General features: G+C 37.6%; 4 protein-coding genes across 6 annotated transcripts; 3 read left to right on the top strand and 1 right to left on the bottom strand.

Annotated features, from left to right (window-relative positions):
- Positions 1–7261: 7261 nt before the first annotated feature.
- On the bottom strand, positions 7262–9388 carry LOC125206138. Its single transcript, XM_048105430.1, has 2 exons — positions 8939–9388; positions 7262–8827 (listed from the first exon to the last, which is right to left on the bottom strand). Exons 1-2 carry the CDS (start codon positions 9386–9388, stop codon positions 7262–7264), a joined length of 2016 nt encoding a protein of 671 aa, XP_047961387.1.
- A 3193-nt stretch (positions 9389–12581) lies between these two features.
- LOC125203149 (probable GTP diphosphokinase RSH2, chloroplastic) lies at positions 12582–15481 on the top strand. Of its 3 annotated transcripts, none has more exons than XM_048101443.1 (7): positions 12582–12621; positions 12824–13315; positions 13399–13584; positions 13805–14265; positions 14404–14562; positions 14649–15000; positions 15075–15481. In XM_048101443.1, exons 2-7 carry the CDS (start codon positions 12830–12832, stop codon positions 15351–15353), a joined length of 1923 nt encoding a protein of 640 aa, XP_047957400.1. In that variant the 5' UTR covers positions 12582–12621; positions 12824–12829; the 3' UTR covers positions 15354–15481. The 3 variants fall into 3 exon arrangements, with proteins under 3 accessions (XP_047957400.1, XP_047957402.1, XP_047957401.1); XM_048101444.1 differs by having other exon boundaries at positions 12606–12627; XM_048101445.1 differs by having other exon boundaries at positions 12585–13315; positions 14649–14902; positions 15075–15256.
- Positions 15482–15811: 330 nt separating this feature from the next.
- On the top strand, positions 15812–19315 carry LOC125203356 (transmembrane protein 87B-like). The gene is made up of 5 exons (XM_048101682.1): positions 15812–16258; positions 16728–17646; positions 18071–18166; positions 18303–18439; positions 18893–19315. Exons 1-5 carry the CDS (start codon positions 16053–16055, stop codon positions 19062–19064), a joined length of 1530 nt encoding a protein of 509 aa, XP_047957639.1. The 5' UTR covers positions 15812–16052; the 3' UTR covers positions 19065–19315.
- Positions 19316–21847: 2532 nt separating this feature from the next.
- LOC125207737 (jasmonate ZIM domain-containing protein 1-like) lies at positions 21848–23874 on the top strand. Its single transcript, XM_048107204.1, has 5 exons — positions 21848–22099; positions 22231–22309; positions 22892–23187; positions 23267–23324; positions 23694–23874. The coding sequence occupies exons 1-5, from the start codon at positions 21967–21969 to the stop codon at positions 23785–23787; spliced, it is 660 nt and encodes a 219-aa protein (XP_047963161.1). The 5' UTR covers positions 21848–21966; the 3' UTR covers positions 23788–23874.
- The last annotated feature ends 2099 nt before the right edge of the window (positions 23875–25973 follow it).

Below are 25973 nucleotides of genomic sequence, written 5' to 3'. Positions count from 1 at the left end.
TGAGCGATAAGCAGTTAAACATCATCAACATCAAAGTCGACTCCCAAAAGTGAAGTTCGACGGTGGAAACTAGCAAAAACAGCTGAAATTAAAACAATTGTATCTTCGCCCTCACTAGGACGGTGTTACCAAACTCGAGATCTTTAGAAAGTACCCCCCTATCACGATTATCCCCAGAATTTTTCCCAAGTGTGTGTGTAAATGTATGAGCTAAGAAGAGTAAAAAAAACTATCTTGCGCTGCATGCTCCTCTCTATTTATAGGCGTTTTAGTGGGTCCAGCGAGGAATTGATAATGACTTTGTTGCCCTCAGCTGTAGACTTCCTTTATCACGCCAATTTCCTCGTAATTCCTGCTCATTTCGTTCCATTCTCCTGCTAGACCATCTCCTCCATAACTTCCTCGATCTAGCCATTTTCTTCACACACCTGGCTTAGTAAACGTGTTAGACCCAGCAAATTATAACATTACTTTGCACATACCGATGCATGAAATTAGCCTTATCAACATTCTTCTAATTGGAAACAATAAAAAGATGTTGTCATCAGTTCGAACTTGGTTGTCTAACCAGTTCGAGATGAAGGATATGGGAGATGCGGGTCACATCCTAGGTATCAAGGTCCTTAGGGATCGTGAGAAAAGGACGTTGTGCTTATCCCAAGAACCCTACATCGACACTGTACTTAGTCGTTTTAGCATGCAAGATGCCAAGAAAGGTTTCTTACCTTTTAGACATGGCATCCATTTATCTCAAGAGATGTGTCCTAAGACTGCATCTGAGATAGCAGAGATGAGAAGGATACCATACGCTTCGGCAGTTGGTAGTCTCATGTATGTTATGCTTTGTACAAGACCTGATATTTGCTTTGCTGTTGGCATGGTAGCAAGATATCAATCAAATCCTGGCCAAGGACATTGGACTCATAAGTAAAGAACATACTCAAGTACCTTAAATGGACTAAGGACTATGTTCTAGTTTACAAAGCAGCCGAGCTATGTCCTTTGGGATATACTGATTCAGACTTTCAAGCCGATCGTGACTCGAGGAAATCTACTTTTGGTTATGTGTTTACCTTAGGAGGTGGAGCCATAATTTGGAAGAGTGTAAAGCAGAAATGCATTGCACACTCTACCATGGAAGCCGAATATGTGGCCGCTTCGGAGGCTGCAAAGGAGGTTGTATGGCTCAAGAACTTCCTTATGGACTTAGGTGTGGTTACGAATCTGCCCAAGAGCATCATCATTTATTGTGACAATTCTGGTGCTGTGGCAAATTCGAAGGAACCAAGAGCTCACAAAGCGAGCAAACACATTGAGAGGAAGTATCATATCATCAGAGATATAGTGCAGAGAGGAGACATACAAGTGGTCAAGATTGCGTCAGAGAACAACCTGGCAGATCCTTTTACTAAGGCATTGGCGGTCAAACCGTTCGAGCGCCATGTAGAAGGAATGGGAGTTCGACTCGCTCGAGACCTCAACTCGCTTTCAGTATAAGTGGGAGAATTAGACGTAGTGCACATTTTTTTTTATACTCGAAAGCTGTTTTGAGTATAAGTGGGAGATTGTTAGAGTTTGTATACTAGAAATCACCTTTCGAGTGATTGAATACTGTTAAAACTCTCATTTTATTTTCCAAATGAATAAACAGATTATTTTTGTCATAATGTTGTTATGTTTTACATTTAATGGATGTTTATTGCATATTTAAATGTATAAGTAACTTAACAAAGTCTAAGTCTTTGTTTTAGTAGACCGGTTGTGGGCGTCGTCCACTTTAAGGTAACACGGTCAGTTCTAAACAAAGAAAAAGAATAATTTCACAACCTAGATAGGCTTAGACTACCTATCATGAAAGGTTGCAATGTCAGTCCGATTATTTCTAAGCCTTACTGAAATAAGATGACGTTGGTGTGGTATAGCATTGAATGGATCTAACAGCGAGACAGTCTTTATGCTATCTACTGAAAGACGAGGTCTCGTAAATTATTTCTCAATCAATGTACGTTAGCATTGAGCATACGGTATTGATTATGCACTACTTTGACTTACCAAATGGTGCGGGTTTTTCGCAACCCAATAAGCCTGGTATATTGGGTAGTGGTGATTAATATGTAGCGGTGCTAGGATTGCTATTATTTTGAATCGTGCGCGAGGTGAGTCTCGTTTGATAACATCCTCAAGAGAAGCTTGAAATAAGGTTTTATTATTCGGAACCTAGCTAGTTGGAGTTTAATTACTCTATGAATAATAAATAAGATTTTCTTGCTGAGTCCTCTCTTGGAATAAATAAGATATTAATTAATTAAGTCCATAGCAGACAATAATTAATTAATGGATGTTTCTATCTTAAGCGCGGGAAATAAATATAAATTATTGGAAACCCAAAGTACCTATAATTTCGGATTTGGATGGGGAGTGCAAGTATTACTTCTGTAGTGGCTGCTCGTAATATTCCAATTTTAAGCTTATATTAAATTGGGTTTAATTTAATTAGTAAAAAGCTAATTGGAGGATCCCATATCCAAAGCCTTCCATAGATCCCTGTCTGGGCCCAATATGTGACTTATTATAAATAGGAGTATAAAGGAGACAGAAAAACACTTAATTTTCTCTCAAAATTTTCGGCCCCCCCTAGTCCAAGAGGTGGTCGAATTCTTCTCCTAAGTGGGAAAGGATTTTTGTCTTCTCTATTTAAGTTCTAGTGCGCTGGTGAGATCAGCCCACCCCGATATCAGTTCACAGTTCGGGAACCAGTCAGAAGATCCGTGGTTTTGTACTTGAAGATCTTCACGTGGAGAAGGCGCTAGCTATCTTCGATTCTTTGGAGAATCATCAAGGTATAATGGCTAAACCTTAGAACAGCATGTTTTAGATTTCAATTAATTTAAAGCATGTTATTATTTGAGTTATCAGCATGATACGTGAGATAATTACGCGAATAGAATTTGTCTAAATAATCCGCTAAATAGATCTGATTATTATGTAATTGATTTTTGCATGCGCTTCCGCTGCCAACCCCTTCACGGTGAACAAGTTGAGCAGATTTACGAGCAATCCAAGCAAGGAACATTGGAAAGCTTTGTGCAGAGTTTTGAGATACTTGAAGTATACTATTGACTTTGGATTGCACTACACAAGATATCCCCAAGTACTTGAAGGGTACTGTGACGCAAATTGGATCTCTGATTCAAAAGACTCATTTTCAACGAGTGGGTATGTGTTCACTGTGGGGGGTGGTGTTGTTTCATGGAAGTCAACGAAACAGACGTGTATTGCTCGCTCCACCATGGAATCTGAGTTTATCGCTTTGGATAAAGCAGGGGAAGAAGCCGAGTGGCTCAGAAATTTCCTAGAATGTATTCCATGTTGGAAGAAGCCAGTGCCCACAGTAGTGATACACTGTGATAGCAAAGCAGCTATAGGTAGAGCACACAGTGGCTTCTATAATGGTAAGTCTCGACACATTCGTCGTAGACATAATACCGTAAGGCAGTTGATCACAAGTGGTGTTATCGCAGTTGACTATGTTAAGTCAGTGGATAACATAGCGGATCCATTAACAAAAGGTTTAAACCGTGATCAAATGCATAAATTGCTAAAAGGAATGGGACTGAAAACCACATCTTAAAAGATGAGTATAGTGGTAACCCAACCATACGATTGGAGATCCCATGGGATTGGTTCAATGGGAAACAAAGCTATACAAATCTAGTTGTAACACTCAGAAGATTTTAATCTTCGCCCATTCTTCAGAAAGCATTGAGTGTTGTAACCTGCACGTGGTAAGAGGTTAAGTCTTTTGACTTTTAATGATTCTTGAAATCTCAGGGAGATGAAGTATGGCAGGATACTCATGAAAGAATCACCTATGTAAGTGAGAAGTGGGGCCGCTTCGTGTGTGTGAGTCACTTATGAATTCCAAAGAGGTGTTCCACGGCCGAAACGGACACAAACGTGAGAACTGATGGAGTTAAGACAATATTGTGTTAATACTATTGACTAGGCATACACCAAGGAGGAATAGTTCAAGGCATCGCGTCCACTAGCCCGCCGGTATGTCCGATAGTGTTGACTATGGAAGGTTCAAAACCACAAGTTACCTCTCCAAAGACAGTATCGTTTCTCGAGAACTGAGCAAAGAGTCTGCATACATGCATTTGTGTCTGGTGTTGGTTTGAGCTTGCGGCGCTCTAACCAATGTGGGGGTTTGTAGGAAAACATGGAACATGTGGGAAATTTGAAAAGGCTAGGCCTTTGGCCTTTCATCTTTTGGTAACCTCCAAATGCATTATGGTATGCCTTAATGTCAAGACCTTTGAGGTGGTCTCCCCTATCCTATAAATAGGTGGAATTTGAGAGATGAGAACACACCAACAATCATTCTCTCTTCTCTCTAAGATCTCTAGCATTCTAGTTCGCATATAGGAGCATTGCATAGCTCAGTTCTCGCCTCCAATTCAAGTTCGCCGGAGCCTACGAGTTTGAGGTGCTTCAACTCGGTAGGAGGAAAGTCGTTTTATCTTTGGGGACGTTGCGCCAATCCGTGAGCACTAGCCGGGCGGTATCTTGTCTGACGGAGAGAGGGTTACCTCGACTCGACTTGAAGAAGACAATAGTTTGCATCTTGTTCTTTTATTGTATTTCTTTTGTTTTATTTACCTTCTAGTTTTTGGTTCTTTTGTAATAGTAAGAGTTGCCCGTGTAAAGGCTACACTATTTCCAACAATCTAAGATTCTGGCCAGAAGACTCTCCAAGGTTTTGCCAGATCTGATCGGGGATTCACAATTAGCTTTTGTCAAGCAAAGATAAATCCTTGACGGAGCTCTTATCGCCAATGAGGCAGTGTGGTGGGTGAAGAAGAGTAAACAAAAGATGGCTTTACTGAAGATTGATTTCCAAAAAGCATACGATACAATCAGGTGGGATTTTTTTGAAGGAAACTCTTATTGTCATGGGATTTGGCAATGTTTGGACTCAGTGGATTATGGAGTGTGTGAGTACGGCTTCATTGTCAATCCTTGTTAATGGATCTCCCACTTCCTCGTTTCGGATGCAGAGGGGTCTGAGGCAGGGCGACCCTTTATCACCATTCCTTTTCCTTTTAGTGGCGGAAACCTTCAGTCGCCGGTGATCAGAGGAAAGGAAATTGGGCTTTTTGAGGCGGTTAAAATTGGTGATGAAGAGATTCCACTCACACACCTACAATTCGCAGATGACACAATTATCTTTAGCCCCGCGAGTAAGGTGATCCTTGAATATTATCGAAAGCTACTGCGGTGTTTTGCTCTAATGACGGGTCTTAGAATCAATTATGGAAAATCTGTGCTGATCCCTTTGGGTTGTGACGAAGAATGGATTGAAGACATCTCGACCTCATTGAGCTGTGGAGTCGCTAAGTTGCCAGTTACATTTCTGGGCATCCCACTGGGTGCTGATCCGAGGAAGAGTCAAACCTGGAAACCTATCCTTGATAAAGTGGAGAAGCGACTTGCATTGTGGAAGGCAAACACATTATCTAGAGCTGGCAGGTTGGTTCTTGTTAATGTAGTCCTCAATAACCTTCCGATGTACTATCTTAGCCTCTTTAAATTGCCAAGCAGTGTGGCCAGACGGATTATACAATTGCAGAGGAGGTTCTTTTGGGCAAAGGAGGTTGGATCTAAAGGGGGTTGCTTAATTGCTTGGAGTGTTATTCAGAGGCCAATTGATCAAGGGGGTCTTGGGGTTGGAAATATTCATATCAGAACACTGCCTTATTATTCAAGTGGTGGTGGAAATTCGCAGATGGTGAACAACCCCTATGGAAAAAGATTGTGAGCTCCATCCACGACAAGAACAAGACTAGAGGAAGTGCAAGATGTAGCAGAGAAAGAAATTCTAGTAGCATATGGAAATAGTTACAAGATTTCTCCATGTTTGACAAGGAAGTGCAAGATGTGGCAAAAAAAGGGATCCAATTAAAAGTTGGCAATGGGGCGGGCATCCACTAGGTTCTGGCATGATAACTGGTCCAGGGGGGACACTTTGAAGAAGATCTTTCCTAGGCTCTTTTTGATTTCTACACAGCAGAATGACTTCATTGGAGATATGGGGCTATGGGAGAATAATAAATGGGTGTGGAAGTTTATGTGGAGAAGAAGATTGTTTGCCTGGGAGGAAGAATTGGTCGAGAGCCTATACTTAGCCGTGGATCACACTTCCCTCAGTGAGAGTGAGAGCGATAAGAGAGTTTGGGCTTTTGATAGTTCTAAGCCTTTTTTTGTCTTTGACTTTTATTTACAGGTTACCCGCTTGAGCGGGATCGTGAGCAACCGGGTTGGTCATGGAAGACTAGCATGGAGGAAAGTTGCCCCACCACGTGCACAACTCCTAGTGTGGTTTATTCTACAAGGACGGCTCAACACGAAGGAGAGATTATTCAGATTTGGGCTCCCTGAGATTGAAGATAACTTGTGTGTCTTTTGCAAAGAAGAGCCAGAGACTGTTGATCATGTCATTTTCGGATGCAGGTGTTCTAGTAGGCTGTGGTATTTCTGCTGCAGCTGCTCGAATTTATCTCTATGTCTTCCTCACCTGGATGGACGCTCCTTTCATCAAATTTGGTAAAAAGTTGTGGTGCTCCCTCTTCTATGTGACAGCATGGTCCATTTGGTAGCTGAGGAAAAAAATTACTTTCGAGAAGATTGTCCCAAGCTGGGAAACTGAGAAGAGACTCTTGTTGTGGAGGCTAGGTTCGTGGGCTAAGGGATGGTGTCCAGAGTTTCCTTTTTTACCGAAACAAATTTATGAGGAGCTGAGCCGGGTTAGAAGATGGACTGACATCAAACATAAGACTAAGGTTGCCATCAAAGACCATTAATGAGGTTCGTCTTGCCCTCGGTTTGATGTAATGCTTTGTTGGCCTTGCTTGCTTGGTTGCTTGGGGGCTTTTGCTTTGGTGTGAGCTAAGGTAGTGTGAGCTTTGGTCGTTTGTTTGTTTTTGCTTTTGATTTTTGTTGGTGCTTAGTTTTTTTTCGTTGGTCTTGGTATGTTTTTTTTTTGTTTAGGTGGTGTTGTTGAACTCTTGCTCACCATCTTTTGGTTTGAGCCTATTTTTATCAAAAAAAAAAATATTAATATATATTGACAAAGTAAAAGTATTTTGGACCACAAAACCAATGTAGATATAATTGTTCTTAAAAGAAGATTTGATTGCCTATAAATACATAAAGTTTACATGAATTTTGATATTTTATTTGCTTATTTCTTTGAAAAGCATTACCTTTTCTTTGTGCCATTAAAAACACATTTAGCTGATGAATCTCTATGACCAAATTCTTTGCATCGCTTACATTGGACCTGCCACATTCCTTTTGTCCTAGATTTGTTTCCTTTGCTTTCTAAGCATCCAGGTATCCTATTTTTCCTCGGTCTTCCGGGAGCTCTTTTTGCCAAAGGAGGTAACACTTTGAAGCCCAAGTTCATGCTAGGCCACTGCGACTTGTCAGGAAATGGGCTAATTACCCCTGCATATGCTAGCCTAAATAGTCTCACTGAAAAGTAAGGATGTAGATAATCTTCCATTTTAGGATTTCTATGTGAAGTTATCACTGCTAATGCATGTGGGCATGGTTTCCCTGAGATTTCCCACTCCCTACATGAGCAAGTGTGTTGCTCAAGATTCACCACATGTCTAATTACCTTGTGTTTATCTGTGATCTCAGTCACTTCTGCCTCACCCATACCACCTACTTTGACCTTCAAGTGGCCCAATTTTCTACTAAGAACATTGAGATGGCGAACAACAATTGGAAGCATGGTGTGGCCTTCCAATCTTTCACCTATATCTCTCCTCCTTGCATAGAGCTCCATAAACTTCGATCGCAGGCAATCAACTAGCTCGGCTATTGGAAGGTCCTTGTAGTCCTTCACCCATCTGTTCCATACCTCTGCAATATTGTTTGTAATATAGTCACATTTGATATCTTCAGAAAATTTGCTCCTCATCCAAAGTTGTTTGTGATATGTCTCTAAGAATGGTTGCACCCTGTCATTTGCTTCGTACATCTTGTGCATTAGATGCTCATGATAAATTGGACAAAATGTCCTAGCTGCAGGATACATGCGTCCAAAAATTGGACCTTGAAACCTCTTTGAAAAATTCTTCATCAAGTGGATAAAGCACTCTCTATGCTCTGCCAATGGAAACACCGCCTTCACAGCATTCTCCAACCCTTTGCACGCATCTGAACAAATAGCTAAATGAGGTGGACTTCCAATTGCCCTCCTTAGCTGCTCCATAAACCAAATCCAATCTTCATTGGTCTCACTTTCAAACAACCCAAAAGCAACTGGAAACATCCAGTTATGGCCATCTATTGCAGTAGCTGAAGCTAGTTGTCCATTCCATCTACCATTAAGAGCTGTTGCATCCACACTTAAATATGGCCTACACCCATTTAGGAAGCCATTGATACTAGGCTTGAAGCAACAAAAAAATCTTTGAAAATACACCCCATCTTCGGTCTCTTTCAACCCTATCTCAATCACACTCCCTGGCATTTTAAGCTCAACCATTGCCTTAAAGTTAAACAAATTCCCAAAACTGTCCTCCCATGTTCCATACAATTTTTCACGTGCAATCTGCAATCCAGCATATATAGTAGAATAATGAATTGTGGTTACATACTTATCTTGTAGCTCATTTTGCAATTTCTTTGCTCCCATGTTTGGATCTTTCTTTAAAAAAGGGATTGCTTTTTCTCCAACCCAATGATACGATGCCATCTTAGTCCTCACTCTACCAGTGGATGAACAAAAATGCTTATCTTTATTCGAAGTAACCTGTCCCAGTGATACAAATATATTAGTTAGAAAACACACACATAATTAAAAATGAGCAAATATATTACTTACATAATAGTACACATGATTAACGAGGTAGCAAATATATACCTTGACGTGCTTTTCAACTTTCATGAATCTAACAATAATTGACCATGGACAACCCTCAGCTTTGCAGAAGCCTCTGAACAAATTTGGACAGGATTTCTCTATTACTAGTTCAAATTGATTCTTTATAGCATGTTGCTTCACTGCTCTCCTGAAATCATTCATATTTGCATATATGGTTCCAACATCCATCGGAGGATCTTCCATATCATGAAATATATTCTCTTCATTAGGAATACAATCATCAACTGTTATGTCTATTATCTCATCAACAATTGGATCATTATTCATTCTCTCTCCTGCATCACTAGGTTTCTCTAATGTTAGACCAACAAAAGCAAACATTGTTTCTTCATCCATCAAGATCTCAGGAGCACCAATTTGTGATTCTTCAAGTGGAGTAATTTCTATGCTATCCCAATCAATACTATCAGTTTCATTTATGTGATCCATCCTACCAAATAACAAAAAAATTAAATATATCAAAACTGTCAATATAATTGTACAAAGGTCCAAATATATATATATATAAGAAACAAGCTAGTATATATATGTATTATATATGTGTGTGCATTCTTTCAGCACAAACAAACATGGATATATATGTATATATATGTATACTCTGCTGCACAAAATTTTAAACAAATGTATGTCAAAATTTTCAATTACGTAAGCAAAGTAACATAATCTCTCCACTTTTTTGAGACGTATATATACGTCAGACAAACAAAAACTATGTATGCATGTATAATGCATATGCAACAAAACAAAAAAAATATGTATGTATGTACATATACAGGTACATAAGTATATGCATTTTTGATTCCTTACAGATTCACGCTGCTTTGAGTTGGAGTGACGGAAGAGGAGGGTGGAGGCGCCGTGAAGGAGGGTGGAGAGGAGAAGCGCTTGGAACATAAAAAAAGGCGGGTGTTTGGACGTGATAAAAAAACGGCGCTGATTTGTGGAATTTAGGTAAAATATTTGAGGGCTGATTTTGTAGAATTTAGGTAAAATATTTGAGGGGTGATTTAGGCAATTGATAAATGGAGGGAGGGAGATAATATTAAAAAAGAATAAAAAAATGAAAAAAAGTCAGAAATCCCTTGTTCTAAAAAATACGCATGCCACGATCCCAAATTACGAAAGGTCAGCGAATTTAATCCCTAATTTCGAGAGGTCAGCGAAATTAATCCCTTATTCCGAATTCTCTCGTTGTGAATTTAGGACTTACACTTGCGGCAAACAAGTAGAGAGAACTTAATTGATTTTGTAGGTTTAGAGGTAACGAACATTTGAGGATCAAAAGAAAAAGAAAACGAAAAAGAAAGAGAAAAGGAAAAGGAAAGAAAAAAAGAAAAAGAAAAAAGAAAAAGAAAAAGAAAAAAGATGTATAGTACTCCCTCTGTCCCACAAAGATTGTCTCAATTTTTCATTTTTGTTCGTCCCACAAAATTTGTCTCATTTCAATTTTTACTATTTTTAGTAGTTGATCCATATTCCACTAACCCATTCATACCCATACGTTATTATAATTATAAAACTAATATATAAAAGTACGATCCAGATTCCACTAAATTTTTCAATTCACTTTTCATTATATTTCTTAAACCTTGTGTCCGGTCAAAGTGAGACAATCTTTGTGGAACGGAGGGAGTATTTCTCAACAGATCCAATATCTCCAATTGCCTCTTAAATTTTCCATTAAGATCAAACGCAATAACACCAATTTTGCGGACGCCGGAGCAACCGTGGATCGCAACCCTATTGTAGCGTGTAAATATTCTCGGCTACCACAGAAATCAGCTGCAGCCTACGCCAATGGCCGCATTTTGCCGCTGATTCAATTTTTTTTATTTATATTTAATAACTTTTATTTATTTGAGGGAACATCTTTTTTGGTCTACGAACTTTGCCAAAGTATCATTTTAGGTCCGTGAACTTTGAAAATATCATTTCAGGTCCATCAACTATGGGTTAATATCATTTGGAGTACTTTTTAACTATTTCTAAGTTTTTTTGGACAAAAATACCCTTGATACCTTAAAGGGTATATATTTTTAATAAACTTATCCTATACTCATATTTTTTTATAAATATCTTTACTATATATTTTTGATGAAATATAATTTGACCTTCAATATTATCACTTAATATTTGACCTTCAAATGATATTAACCCATAGTTGATGGACCTGAAATGATATTTTCAAAGTTCACGGACCTAAAATGATACTTTGGCAAAGTTCGTGGACTAAAAAAGATGTTCCCTCTATTTATTTTAATGTATTATACTCTCTCTGTAAATATCCTCATTCTTCTTCTTATTTCGTCATCTCTCCACTTATATTTTGATATAATCAATTATATACTTAGTTCCATTGGGAGTAGTATTTTTTGTAAAAATCGTATTGGTATTTTTTAATCTATAATATTTAGTTTACAATTTGAAGATGAAATGGAAGTAACATGAAAAATGATAAAAACTGATGACTGGAATTCTGAAGATGGAGCTTAACAACAAAAATTGGTTATATATGTTATGGCTGGAATTTTGAAAATGGAGCTAACCATATTGTAGGTGTTGTGATTGAAATAAAAAATGCGAACATGATAAATGATTGAAAATAAATGATTGCTATTAAAATGGGGTTGCTGTCAATATCTCCTAACTGTGGCATTTACGTATTATCTGTTGTCATCTTATAATTAAATGAATGAGCCATAATTAAATTTTGCCCTTTCATGTACAATTGTGACCGGAATTTATAATCAAGGCCAAAACAAAAAAATTTTGAAATGTTATAGTAGTAACTTCGTTTCCTAAAAAGAGATTTGATTAAAAACCAGAAATAGTAAATTCGATCGGAGATTGCGTGACTTGAATCTAAATGCACTTATATACTACTCCATTAAGTGTTCGATTAAAACTTCTCTCTGTATGACATGTGACTTCTTTCTAGAAACTCTAAAAATTCTACAAAACATTAAATATTGCATTTAGAACTTCAAACTACTCATCTTCTATGTTAACTAGATGTGGACCTTACTTGGAGTTTTGGACAATAGTGATGGATAATTTTAAACAAATTCTATAATGTAGCATAGTAGTAGTAGATTGCTAAAAAGGTGGTCCCACCAATAAATCAATCTTATCCTGTGGCAACATAAATTCATAAATATGCATCACTTTTTAGTCAGCAATATTACTAGTTTAAAAAGTCTATATCTCCAGTAATTGGCTTTCAATTAATATGAAAGAATTATTGTTGAATTTTGTGATAATATCAAAATTATTTTTCGTGTAATTATGCCATCCTACAGAAACGCAGGCCATTAGTAAACAAAGTTTATCATAAGCCTTAGTAATAATAAATAATAATAATATCAATCTAGAGTAATTGATTAAATCTAGTATCATTAAATCAAATAAGTTCCAAACTATACATCAACATATTCTAGTATAAGATTTTATGACTATACTAATTCGAATAGTAATTAAAATTTAATTTTCTGATTAATGTATTACTAAAACAAACACATCCGTAATTTGCTGCGATAAAACCCGTAATCCGTTATTTCAGGTACAGTCTGAGGGCATTTTCGTAAATTCAGTTTCTGTTGCATAAAAACGCTGAAGATGAACAGGGAAGAATCGGAGAAGAGAGAAGAAGAAATTCAGAACAAGTTCCCGTCACTTTCTCTCTGTTAAAATTTATTCATTTTCATTTCGTGCTTTGTTTTTCCTATTAATTTCTCCGATCTGCACATATTTCTGTACAAAACTCACACTCAATCTCTTCAAATTAATATCTCTAGCTGGATTTGCTTTCCAATTCCGTCGTTTATCGATTTAGGTTTGTTTTCATTAAACAATCACGATTTTTAGGGCGCTATGACGGTGCCGACGATCGCTCTCTTCGCGACCTGTTCCGCGCCTCACCAGATCATTTCTCACGCTTCACACGAATTCGACGTGTACGGCCGATCAACGTCGTCGGCGGCTGCGTCGCCGTCTCAGAGATCGGTATCCTGCCTGATTTCGACGAAGCCGATCAAGTCGGCCAGTTATTCGACCGGGGGCGAGGAATTGGGGTCGCTGTGGCATGACAGAAGCGTGCCTATGAGAATGAGTGTGGAATTCAATTCAATTAGGTTAGGAAGTGGTTATATGTTAAATGGATTCGTCACGCATGCGTTGGGTGCGTGTGTGGTTTACGATTCGACTATGTTGCCTACAGATGATCTCACCTTCAATAGTTTTGTGGAATCGGGTTACGCAAAAGACTTACTCTGTGAAGCGCAGTCGAGGCATTCAATTTTCAGCGACGATTTCGTGATCAAGGCTTTCAACGAAGCAGAGAAGGCTCACAGAGGCCAGGTACCTTAGAACTTCTATTTGATTGGCATTAATGGTGAGTTGAAACTTGAAATTGAGCAATTTGATGTTTTTGATATGTGTAGAAGCGAGCTAGTGGGCATCCTTATTTGCAGCATTGTGTGGAGACGGCGATGCTCCTGGCAAACATTGGCGCTAATTCTACAATTGTTGCTGCAGGGCTTTTGCACGATTCTGTTGACGATTCTTTTTTAACTCTTGACCATATTTCAGCGTCACTCGGAACTGGAGTCGCTGATTTAGTTGAAGGGGTAAGAAATGTTTAGGTTTTTAGTGTGTGATATGCTTGATTTCAGTTGAAATATGTGATGATGTATACAGATTCATTCAACCTTCATTGTGTGTTATGTTTTGTGACTTCATACCTTTTCTTGGCTATCAGATTAGAAAAATTGCAACATGTTACGTTTGTCATCACTTGGCTGTTTTACTGAATTTAATACATTTATAAAACTGGGGTGATTCTGCCAGGTGTCAAAGCTGAGCCAAATTAGCAAGCTTGCAAGGGACAATAAAACTGCCGACAAGACTGTTGAGGCGGATCGACTGCATACCATGTTCCTTGCAATGGCAGATGCTAGGGCTGTTCTGATAAAGCTAGCTGATAGGTTGCATAATATGACGACTCTGGAGGCATTGCCTCAGATCAAACAACAAAGATTTGCTAAGGAAACGTCTGAAATATTCGTGCCTCTAGCCAATAGATTAGGGGCCTCCTCCTGGAAAGAGCAGCTTGAAAATCTATGTTTCAGACATCTAAACCATGATCAATATCAGGAGTTGTCATCGAAGCTTGTGAAGTTCTTTGATGAGGCTGTGATTACTTCTTCTGTAGATAAGCTGGAGCAAGCTCTCAAAAAAGGAGCAGTTTCTTACTATTCTCTGTCAGGCAGGCATAAAAGCCTGTTCGGCATCTATTCCAAAATGTCAAAGTATGATCTTTTTCTCGTTGCTCTCTCAAATATATATACACCATTGGATTTACCTAGATGCATGTTAGAAATTGAGGTGTGTTCAATTATTTTCTTTGGTGTAACATCCACTAACTGCTATGATGTAACCTCTTGCAGAAAGAAGGTAAATATGGAGGAAGTTCATGATATCCATGGTTTAAGATTGATAGTTGAAACAAGAGAAGACTGTTATAAAGCTCTAAAAATTGTCCATCATCTGTGGCATGAAGTCCCAGGGCGATTCAAGGACTACATTGTTTATCCCAAGTGCAATGGGTATGCTTTGTTTTAATGCGAATATTCCTTTATTTCTACTGGTTTCCCATATAATTTATCTAATGTGGTGTTCTTCCTATTTGCAGATACCAATCGCTACATACAATAGTAATTTGTGACAGTATGGTTCCTCTCGAAGTTCAGATCCGAACAAAAAGAATGCATCTTCAAGCTGAGTATGGGTTTGCTGCCCACTGGAGATACAAAGAAGGAGAGTGCAAACACTCTTCCTTTGTTCTTCAGATGGTGGAATGGGCGCGTTGGGTTATTTCGTGGCAGTGTGAGGCAATGAGCAAAGATAGGTTGTTAGTTGGATTCTTTGACTCCACGAAACCACCTTGTACGTTCCCTACCCATTCCCAAGATTGCGAGCTTTCTTGCAAACCTCAATGTGGCCCCAATGGACCTGTTTTTGTTATCATGATTATAAATGATAAGGTTTGTTTGTGGCACTCATGTCTTACATATCTATTTCGAAAATACGTTGCCTTACTGTATATCTTGGCTTGTAGATGTCTGTACAGGAGTTACCTGCAAACTCATCAGTGATGGATCTGTTGGCGAAAGTCGGGCGAGGCAGTTGTAGATGGTCCTTGTACCAGTTCTCTGTGAAAGAGGAGTTGAGGGCGAGGGTAAACCATGAAGCTGTGAGTGATCCAAGCTGCAAGTTGAAGATGGGGGATGTGGTTGAGCTCACTCCGGCCATACCAGATAAATCGCTGCCTGTCTACCGGGAAGAAATCCAGCGAATGTACGATACAACCTCTTACCATATCAAGTGCAACGCGTAGGCAAGCTGATCTCGATCGAATTCATTTATTTGTTGTATACCCATTATATCACAGAAATATGATGTTCTTGTAAATACAACTTATATTTAACCAAAAAATGTGGAAAAAAAGTAGCTATTGTAATGTGATATCCGTGCTTCATTCTAGTTTATTCCGCAGATTGAGATTAGAGTGATTGGCAAAATTGAGGACTTATCGAATGATCTAGGTCGACGTGACGACGTTGGACTAATCTTATGACTCGCAAGCCACAAGAAGCCTTGAACAATCTTATCCTGTTCAACATGGACGAAAGTTTGCTAGTGTTCAAAACTAAATATAAATTTTCTATATATATAATTTTTTTTTTTCAAATTTGATACTACACTTTTTTCTTATTCATCTTATATTAACTTCCCTAGATGTAGGTAGTCATGGTTAGAGGTACGCGATTTTTATTATCTGAATCGATAGTTTTACCAAAATCGTCTTATCGGTTATACGGTTATACCGGTCTGGTACGGTTCGAAAGAATATGGAACCAAAATCCACCCACGGTTAACCGCTGGTTCGTAAGGATTTTCCCGTTAACACCGTTCTCTACCTTAGATGAGTCAATGGGTTTAACCACAGTTAGAACAGCTTGACTAGTCTCACTCTCCCTCCATATTCAGCGCCAGATCTCTCTCAGCAGATCCACACACACGCCCGAGCTTAACAATGCGGCGCATGATCCCCATTCTGCCCCTCGCCGCCGCCGCGGCGATGCTGCTCTGCGCTCTTCGCATTGAGGCGTCGGTCCACGAGTACACCGGACAGAGATTCGCCGCCAAAGGAAATGCGTTTGTTATTCACGGCGGCAGCGAAGGACTTCACTCTTCCGCCCCTGGACTCAACGACTCCTCCCCCGGCCACTCTTTTATTCGGTGATTTTGCAATTTTACTTCCTCTTTTTTCTCGAATTTCGTTGCGCATTGTTGTTTCATGATTGATGTATTGTCGATTGGAGGTGTTGATTTAGTGATTTTTGGAGATCGGCTCGATTAAATGTTTTCCTGCCAGCGATCATGAGTGTCGTTGCTGTTTCAGTTTTGTTACAATTACCAAATGCTTCTGCCTCTTTGTTTATTAGATATGAGATATTGAAAAATGCTAATGCATTGATCGGTGTTTACTTGTACTTGACCTCATTTTTTAATTTCACATGCTGAAAATGAATGCCTATAATCCACTAGAATAAGCATTTCTCTAGAGATCCACAGCAGCATATTATTGTTTATTTTTGCAATAATTGGAAGTAGGTTGGAAAAGTTAATCAGAATCTCCTGACCATCTCAACTCATTATAGATACTAAGAGATAGCTGATCCTTTTCTTCTAATAATATTAAAACCAGATTTGAAAAGATAGTATTCCAGAGGCCTCTGGACCTCTCCAATTTCAGCTCAGAATCTATTCATGCCGTTGTATTTGAGGTCGACGACAGGGACACAATTGGAGGTTCAGCATATGGAGGCCAGAGAGCGGTCTGCTGCTCAGCTGACCTAGCAAAACTTGGAGTATGTAAGCAAGGTGAAATCATTTATCGCCCTGCTACCAATAATCCAGGTTGGCCACAAGTATTTGGTGTGTCATTTGATATGGATGCGACAGATGCTACTCTGGAGCCAAGATCCCTGCAAATTACAAAAACTGGGATGTATAACCTGTATTTCATTCATTGTGATCCACGGCTTAAAGAGGTTTATGTGGAGGGGTTTTCGGTCTGGAAAAATCCTACTGGTTACCTACCTGGTAGAATGGCTCCGCTCATGAGATTCTATGGGTTCATGTCTCTTGCATTTGTCCTGCTTGGGGTATTCTGGTTTTCACAGTATGCAAGATTTTGGAGAGAAGTCCTTCCATTGCAAAACTGTATTACACTCGTGATAACACTGGGCATGTTTGAGATGGCCTTGTGGTACTTTGATTATGCTGAGTTTAATGAAACTGGTATCAGACCTACTAGTATCACTCTCTGGGCAGTCACTTTTGGGACGGTGAAACGTACCGTGGCAAGACTTGTCCTCCTCATTGTCTCCATGGGTTATGGTGTTGTTAGACCCACCTTAGGAGGTCTTACATCAAAGGTTATGTTACTTGGAGGGACTTTCTTTCTTGCCACTGAAGTACTTGAAATTATTGAAAATGTTGGTACTGTGAGTGACCGCTCAGGGAAGGCTAGGGTGTTTTTCGTTCTGCCGGTGGCAATTTTGGATGCTTTCTTCATTCTTTGGATATTTACCTCCCTCTCTTCCACTTTGAATAAGCTTCAGGTACAAGATTCTCATTCTTAACCTAACATTCCATTTAAAATATGGTAAAATAGAAGGGTAAAAGAATACTTTTATTAATGAAAAGACGTCACATAGGTTTCTCCATCGGGCACCTCAGCTTCAATATCACTGAAATTTAGGAAGAGTTAGAAAATTCTAAAATAGAAACTTCTTGTTTGTTGTTCAAATTCTGAAATGTATGGAACAAACCAGAATTAGGCTAAAGTTCGCAGTTTTACTGTGTGTGTGCACGTGTAATATTTGTCTTTCATATTCTTGGTATACAGTTGATATTACTTTCATAGTCCATCATGGACTTGTAACATATTGGTGCCTGGTTGCTCTAACTATTTTTACCTGGACTCCTTTCTTTGTTTACTGGCATGTCTATTTGCTAAGATTCTTTGTTTACTCATCCTAACAGGCTAGGAGATTGACTGCCAAGTTAGATATTTACAGGAAGTTCACGAATGCATTAGCAGTTGCAGTTATTGTGTCTGTTGGCTGGATTTGCTATGAGGTAAAGCCTGGCAGCTTATTTTAACGTGCCAAATCTAATATCTTGTCCCACGACAGTGTTCAGGGACAAGAATTGAGTCGCGAATAGTACTTGCCTCTTTAATGTAACGACCCAATGCCTTCCTTGTCTTTTGCAGCTTTATTTCAAATCGAATGACGTCTACAATGAGCAATGGCAGAATGCCTGGATCATCCCAGCCTTCTGGCAAGTATTGTCTTTCTCCCTCTTGTGCGTCATATGTGCTCTTTGGGCGCCATCGCAGAACTCAATGCGGTAACCATTTTGTGCAGAACTCTTATTTATGTGTTTTTGTATTTGGTGGTTCTGCTGCTTAAAGTATAAGGTTTTCTTTAAACATTCCTTTACCCGGCCATTTTCTGAAATTTAGCTATTTCCCTCTTACACATAATCCAAATTACACTAAGAGTGCGTGTGGTACCATGTAACTGGAGTTTTGAATTTGAATTGAAGCCTACACTTTCAAATCCATTTCCATTGTTTGGTATCACTAAAATATTTATGTTTGTTGTTTGGAACTAAATTCTAATTCCAAACTCTCTCAATCTACAACTTGAATTATATAGTTAAAGTAAATATTTGGAATTCTAAATAGTTGTAAAATTGGATTTATCCTATACACCACAAAAAAACTATGCTAAGATCTATGAAATGTTGTGCACAAAATTTCTGCCTTGTATGTGATTGGTGATTTTATGCCCCAACCAGATATGCTTTTTCGTCTGAGGATGCTGAGGAAGAGTTATACAAAGACGACACTTTGAAACTCATAAAACCATCAAAATTGATCCCAAAGGATGTAAGGAGTCCAGAGTCCAGCTCTCCCACAAGCGGCAATGCTTCACCCCAGAGTGATCTCGAAGAAGAAAAGACCGACTAAGATGGTATACATTTACTCTGCAACTTCAGTTCACCGATATACATATGGTGTGGCTAATCAGATCAAGTAAAATACTTGAAAAGTTGTTTCCAGTGAGTGTCTTGTAGAAACTGTGAGGGTGGAGTACGAGAAAAGAAGCTTGGAAATAGCATTTTGTGAGGACAGACTTTTTCTTCTTTTCTTTCCTGTTTTCTACTCAATTGTATTTCAGTCATCTATCTCTTCTCTTTATATATTTGTTAATTGATTTTTGTGGTCTTGCTAGAAGTAACCAGGTTTAGGATTTCCTTTAACCCTTCTGAGCATTGGTTTAATTAATTTTGTTTAAATGTCTTTCCACCATTATCTTTTCTTTCAACCACCCTCTCCCCTCATCTGTCATGTCAATCTTGCAATGCTCACGACACCTACAGTGTTAGTCAAAGTACTATTGCATTTTCTAACTTAATGGTTCTCTTGTCTGAATAGTCCATAATAGCTTTTGTCTTTCCCCTTAATGGACAGAGCAAGTGTTAAATAGAGTTATAAAAAGCATCCACAGCGCGGTGGGAAAAAATGGAGCTTGACCGCACTTGGGGTCCGGCTCAGGCCTACAGGCATTGGAGGTGGGGGAGGACGGGCCTGGGACACGCCCAGGGCTGGTGGAGAGGGCTGAGGCCGCGCCCAGTTGTGGTCCGTCCCGGCGTTGCGAGCGCACGGACCGTGCCTGTTTGCGGGCGCTCGGGCCCGATCCCAACTCATTTTTTTAATTCGAAAATTTCCCTATAAAACCGTACCATTCTACAACATTTTCATTTCTATTCTATTTCATTTTTATCCCTCTCAAATCAAATCACCCAATACATCGTCAAAATGCCCCCTCGATCTGATGAGAGAGCCATCCGCGACAACATTGCTAGATTGTTGACCGAGGTGATTCATGCAATCCAAAGGGAAATAAACAATAAGGTTGCTCGCAACCAAGCTGCAATTTAAGCTTGGAACGAACAAAGCGTACCATAGACTCAGATGTATATCCACTGTGACCATGAAGACGCTAGTTTGCGGATGTTCACTGATTATTTCTCCAGAGATCATCGATGGAGTGATCAGATGTTTCGCTAGCGGTTCCAGATGCGGAAGCCTTTATTCCTGTGTGTCGTCAACCGAGTTGTAGCTCGTTACTCGTATTTGAAGCAAACTACCGTATTTGAAGCAAACTACCAATGCTGTTGGCCCATAAATTCACATCCGCAATACGTCAACTCGTTTACGGACTACTGCAGATATGTTTGAAGAGTCTTTCTATGTAGCCGAGAGAACTATAGATATGTTTGAACGAGCGTTCAGGGTTCTTCGAGCACGATTCAACGTTGTCAAGTCCCCGGGTGTGGTACGTAAATAATCTAGCCAACATTATTTATGTGTGTATTATCATGCATAACATGATAGTTGAAGATGAAGAATCGACTATGACAAATTGGTTCGACACGCGAAAGCTTAACTGCAAGCAACCCCCCACGCCGAGGTGCGCCGCCATCATTGCACGAGAAGATACAATTCGAGCATTGACGTGCAATGGCAACAAATAGTAGATTCGGCGAAAAACTATGTATTTTATCGCTTTCAATAAGTTATTTTAATTTTATGTTTAATATAATGTTTAATAAAAATTAAATTTGTTGAGAAAAAATTAAATAAATAAAATATATTCCACTAGATAACCATGCTCTAAACATTTCTTGGCGTGGGCCCGACAATTTGACGTTACGCCGATCCGAGTTATATTACTAAATTACCCTCGAATTGCAATGGAATATGAATTTCATATAGTGGAGAACTGGAGTTGATATGTCCTCTTTCCTTTATACTCAGTGGCGGATCCAGGTGGGGGCAGGTGGGGGCGGTCGCCCCCACCATACGACTAATTTTCCCTTATCCCGGATGTATATTTTCCATATCCGCCCCCTCCGTTGCCTCCGACGTCGCCCCATTGACCGAAAATAATAACCATTATTGCCCCAAGCTCAATTGAATTAACATCCACAGACTTGCTAAGTTGTATGGCATGCCTCAATCCAAAAAATGATTTCGCTGCTTTTAATATTGATAAGTTTGTTCATCTTGCTACTCTTTACCCAAAGACTTCACATCGACTCAACATACTGAATTGTTTAAACAACGTGAAACTTTTGTTGATGTTGTGAGAAGAGATGTACAATTGAATGCTATTGAAGATTTGGTTAGCCTATCTAAGAAGATTGTTGGAATCAAGAAAGATAAAGTTTTTTCATTGGTTTATTGTCTGATTGAGTTGGTATTGATCTTGCCCGTAGCGACTGCATCTGTTGAAAGAGTATTTTCAGCAATGAAATTTGTCAAGACTGACTTGCGGAATAGGATGAGAGATGAGTGGTTGAATGATAGTTTGATAGTATACAATGAAAGATCCATCTTTGCTAGTGTTTCTACTGAAAGAATCTTTAAACATTTTCAAGATATGGATACCCGTAGAAACCAGTTGTCTTGGTTAACAGATGTTAGAGTTACTTGAATTGTAATAGACTTTCATTTTGCTAAAAAAAGCATATTGAAATATTATATTTAATATTTTATTATTTTATTCCGCCTCCTCCATTTTCTAATCCTGGATCCGGCACGGTTTATACTTATCTCTCTTTCACAATGATTTAAAATATCTGTTTCTCTATCATTTAAAATATCTCTTGTGGCAATTTACACGTGCTTATTATATTATTATAATCATTAAAATAACAGTCATTTTCGACACAGCCATTTGATAACCTTTGATCAATAGTTCTCCTCTCCTAACCCTTTTCTTTCTTTACAGATTGCTTCTAACATCTTTCTTTTACAGAAAAGAAAAGGGTGATCAAAAAATTGAGCTTCTCTCTCTCTAGAAATGTTTAGTTCAAGCAGGAGATCCAATTTTATGCAGACGTGTAATCTCTTAAGTCGTTTTATTAAGGAAAAAGGATGCCTCAGAGATTTGAATATAGAAATCGCTGGAAAAGTGGAGAGCCTTCAACACATAGGTATATAATACTTGTGCTTGTTTTTAGAGTAAACTTTTTCTTGGTTTATTAATTGCTTGGTTTTTCATGGATGGCTATAAATTGTTAACAATTTCATGCTCTTTGCTTAATTAAGGTGTAATTTTTTGCAGCGAAGCCTCTCATAACTCCATCTTTAATAGAACAACAGCCTCTAGTGGCTCCGATTTCGTCCATTGATGCAACTACCAGGTTTTTTTTAAAAAAACTTTACTATCGATTTGGATCTTCTATTTTTCTCATATTTTATTAGATCTGCTATTTCGTATGATCATATTTTATCACTTCGATATATGTTATGAATCGATTTTTATTTGATTGAATTTTATTGTGAGGGTGGATATTTAAGGCCGATTATGTTACATGTGTATTTGCTTCTTTTAGATCTGTACTAAAACAAAGTCGGTACTTTTACATTTTAAATACTACTAGTAGTCTAGTACTACTATATAGAAAACATAGTAGTAGTACCACTTTTTATTGCCTTGATGTCCTTAAATTGATTTACACAAAATATTCACCTTTTATTTTTAGTTTGTCTCACTCAATATGTCCACTTTCTGTATTTGAAAATAAATTTCTATCTCCTATTTTATCATTAAAATATTCAACTACTTTTTTACTCAATTTAATCCATTTAAAATCTCGTGTCACTCAAGAATGTGGACATCTTAAGTGGGACGGAGGGAATAGTTTTTTCTTTTTTTTTTAGTTTTGAGAGTCAAGAATAAAATTGATAGCAATTAAGTTTGGTTTTTGATGAATTTATCACAGCTGCTGCAAACAGCCATCCCAGTTGACAATATTCTACTCAGGTAGAGTGTTGGTGTTTGATGATTATCCATCCAACAAGGTTGAAGAGCTCGTGGCATTTGCCAAGAAAGAGAGCCCCCAAATATCCTGCGGCATTCTGTCGACCGTCGACACTAGTGGGCTCGTCTCTAGTTCACGAGACGGCCCGCCTCCACGGCCTCATCAGGCCGGTACTAGCCACCGCCACAAGGCCGTTGGCATTTCCTCAAAAGCCTCTAAGGAGAAAATGAACTGCCCTGATGAGACTAGTGGTTCAGGTAACTGAGTTTTAATCATTGAATTTGTTTCTAAATTTTTTTATGTAAGATTGTACATGCTGATTCTGTTGTGTTGCAGATCTCCCAATTGCAAGAAGATCATCACTTCATCGATTTCTTGAGAAGAGGAAAGATAGGTATCGTGTATTTATATTTTTTTCGTGCCATTCCATGCTAAGTCACATTAATTACATTTTTAGACCATCTCAACTGGTTCTCTGAAATCCAAAATAGAGTAACAGTACCTCGATCAAAACCCATCCCAATTTGGGATTTTGACAAATAAATCTATTTTAGTTTACACTATAGTAGCATATACCCAAATCATTTTTTTAGATTTTGTGAATATAAAAAGGGAGTGGATAAAAAAGAAATATTTTAAATTTGAGTTTAGTGTAAATGGTTGGAGTATATTTACTATCTTATGTAATAATAATCTAAAATGAATTTGAATTTGATGTAAATGATTAGGAATGCTCATATATGCGATAATTTGCTTCTTGAAGGTCCGCGGTTAGGGGGCCTTATCATCAAGTTCAAGAAGAGCCAAGCTCTTCTTCAAAGGGAAAGGGGGATGGACAGTTTGACCTCAAATTGTAATCTCATGAAACCTTAGATATTAGGGTTGTTGTGACTTGTTGTATAATCTATCTCGCATCGATTGACAGATTTTTATAACTTTATCCTTATTGAAGGGTACTAGAGTTGTATGCGTGTACTAGAGTTAAGTAAAAGTTGATAACCCAAGCAATATAGGCTTTAAGGAATTATTCTACTGTAATGAATTCAAATGAAATTTAATCATATATATAAACATAAAATGTGTTTTTAATGAAATTGTTGGAGTAAGTGGAGAAGCTTGGTAAAGTAATTATTTTCCTTTTTTAAGGTTGTGAATTGATAGAAAATGTAATTCTAAGAGCATCTCCTATAGCATTTTTTAAGGAATGCAGTGCGTTATTTAGGTCATCTCCAATCATTTACGTCAAACTCAAATCCATTTTTTGTAAGTTTTATGTCTCACATATGTGACATGTGATAGAATCTTAAATAGAATTGGATTTTTAATATAATACATTAATTTGGCATAAGACACATTTTTCTCTAAATTAGTAATCAATTGAATATATTGATTTAATGATTTAAGTGGGACGTTTTCTAATTAATCATTATTGTATATATTTATATATAGGATTGTGATCAATTGAGATTTTTTATGCTAATTGAGAAATGAGATGCAATATCAGCCACTCATTTTTATTAAATAAGTGGTCCAGATTTTTCCACATGGAAAATATCTTTAGATTAATTAATTATGAAAGGGCAGAATGGTAATATCATAGTAAATTTTATTCAATAAATATTTATTTTAATTTTAAATTTTAATTTTTTATTAATTTTTTATTAATTTTTTTTAGAATTTTTTTTTTTTTTTTTTCTATTTTTTTTTAATTTTTTTTTAATTTTTTTATTTTTATTTTTCAACTACATATACAATTCATGTCAACTACACACATATAATATCAACTATGTGTACAATCCATGTCAACCACACACAATTCATGTCAACTACACACATATAATGTCAATCATGTATACAATCCATGTCAACTACATATACAATTCATGTTAACTACACAATATAATGCCAACTACATGTACAATTCATGTCAAATAGTATTTATTGAATAAAGTTGTTGACATTTGATGTGTAGTTGATGAATTGTATATGTAGTTGAAAAAAAAATTTAAAAAAAAAACGAAAAAAAATTTTAAAAAAAATTTTAAAAAATTTTAAAAAAAAATTTAAAAAAATAAATAAAAAAATTAATAAAATTACAATTATGCCCCTCTGTTGACATAAACTACATGCTGTTGACATTTCACAAATATTTTGGATGAGTGACTGAGATTGCATCTCAATTCTCAATTAGGTTGATAAATCTCAACCTAACAAGACCCTTTTATATATATATATGCTGTTGATTGCCTTAATGGCAAAAGTATATTATGTGCTTTTATGGGAATGAATATTTCATTCCATTGACCATTTAGGAAAGAAGCGTGTGCATATATTAATTGATATGCTATTCCTAACAAAATCAAATCGTGATCAATTATTAGTTGATTATGGAATAATGTAATTTGATTTTGGTATTACTTGGTCAAAAAGAAACGTCTTAATTAAATAGTCACTTTGATGGAAAGGGCTTTAATGTTTTATAATTAGGGTTTGTCCTCTCTCTGCCTATATATACAAGTGTGGTGATCCCATCAAATCACACACATTAAGAGAACACATAAACGAGGGAAAGAGAGAGAAACAAATCCTTGGAGTTGGAGCTGCGCTACTACGCCAAAGAAAGTCCGAGGAAGTTCTCTCCGTCTTCCCCAATCGCTTCCGCTATGGATCGTCAAGGTATATTTCGATCCTATTATGTTTATGGTTTTACGTGAAATACATGATGTTCGAAGATCTTGCTTTATTTATATTCAATTATGTATTCTTGAATATATAATGATAAATAATGTCCAATATTTTTGAGTATATGTCACACCAAAAAGTAGTTTTACTCCAACCATTTACACCATCTTTAAGTTTACACCATTTTTGAGTATTTCTTTAACAAAATTTTGAGTAAACACCATATTTGGTGTTATTCCATTGAAAAATCCAAAAATGGGTTTGAGTTTGGTGTATGGTTAGAGAAATTATCCACACCAAAAATGAGTTTTGGTATACGGTTGGAGATGGTCTTATGATCCAACACCATTTTTTATCTATT

Source organism: Salvia hispanica, chromosome 2, assembly GCF_023119035.1.
Source record: "Salvia hispanica cultivar TCC Black 2014 chromosome 2, UniMelb_Shisp_WGS_1.0, whole genome shotgun sequence".
Classification (NCBI taxonomy): domain Eukaryota; kingdom Viridiplantae; phylum Streptophyta; class Magnoliopsida; order Lamiales; family Lamiaceae; genus Salvia; species Salvia hispanica.
The sequence above is the reverse complement of the archived record's forward strand: the minus strand, read 5'-3'. Positions and strand labels throughout refer to the sequence as shown.

What these genes read in the sequence shown, in the direction of transcription:
- LOC125206138 (XM_048105430.1), bottom strand. Translation starts at nt 9,388, where the DNA reads ATGGATCACATAAATGAAACTGATAGTATTGATTGGGATAGCATAGAA. An exon ending in AAGTTGAAAAGCACGTCAAG is followed by an intron (nt 8,828 to 8,938) that starts GTATATATTTGC and finishes TCACTGGGACAG; the next exon opens with GTTACTTCGAATAAAGATAA.
- LOC125203149 (XM_048101443.1), top strand. Translation starts at nt 12,830, where the DNA reads ATGACGGTGCCGACGATCGCTCTCTTCGCGACCTGTTCCGCGCCTCAC. An exon ending in AGAAGGCTCACAGAGGCCAG is followed by an intron (nt 13,316 to 13,398) that starts GTACCTTAGAAC and finishes TGATATGTGTAG; the next exon opens with AAGCGAGCTAGTGGGCATCC. An exon ending in TCGCTGATTTAGTTGAAGGG is followed by an intron (nt 13,585 to 13,804) that starts GTAAGAAATGTT and finishes TGATTCTGCCAG; the next exon opens with GTGTCAAAGCTGAGCCAAAT.
- LOC125203356 (XM_048101682.1), top strand. Translation starts at nt 16,053, where the DNA reads ATGCGGCGCATGATCCCCATTCTGCCCCTCGCCGCCGCCGCGGCGATG. An exon ending in TTGGCTGGATTTGCTATGAG is followed by an intron (nt 18,167 to 18,302) that starts GTAAAGCCTGGC and finishes TGTCTTTTGCAG; the next exon opens with CTTTATTTCAAATCGAATGA. An exon ending in CCATCGCAGAACTCAATGCG is followed by an intron (nt 18,440 to 18,892) that starts GTAACCATTTTG and finishes TGCCCCAACCAG; the next exon opens with ATATGCTTTTTCGTCTGAGG.
- LOC125207737 (XM_048107204.1), top strand. Translation starts at nt 21,967, where the DNA reads ATGTTTAGTTCAAGCAGGAGATCCAATTTTATGCAGACGTGTAATCTC. An exon ending in TCCATTGATGCAACTACCAG is followed by an intron (nt 22,310 to 22,891) that starts GTTTTTTTTAAA and finishes AATTTATCACAG; the next exon opens with CTGCTGCAAACAGCCATCCC. An exon ending in CTTGAGAAGAGGAAAGATAG is followed by an intron (nt 23,325 to 23,693) that starts GTATCGTGTATT and finishes TGCTTCTTGAAG; the next exon opens with GTCCGCGGTTAGGGGGCCTT.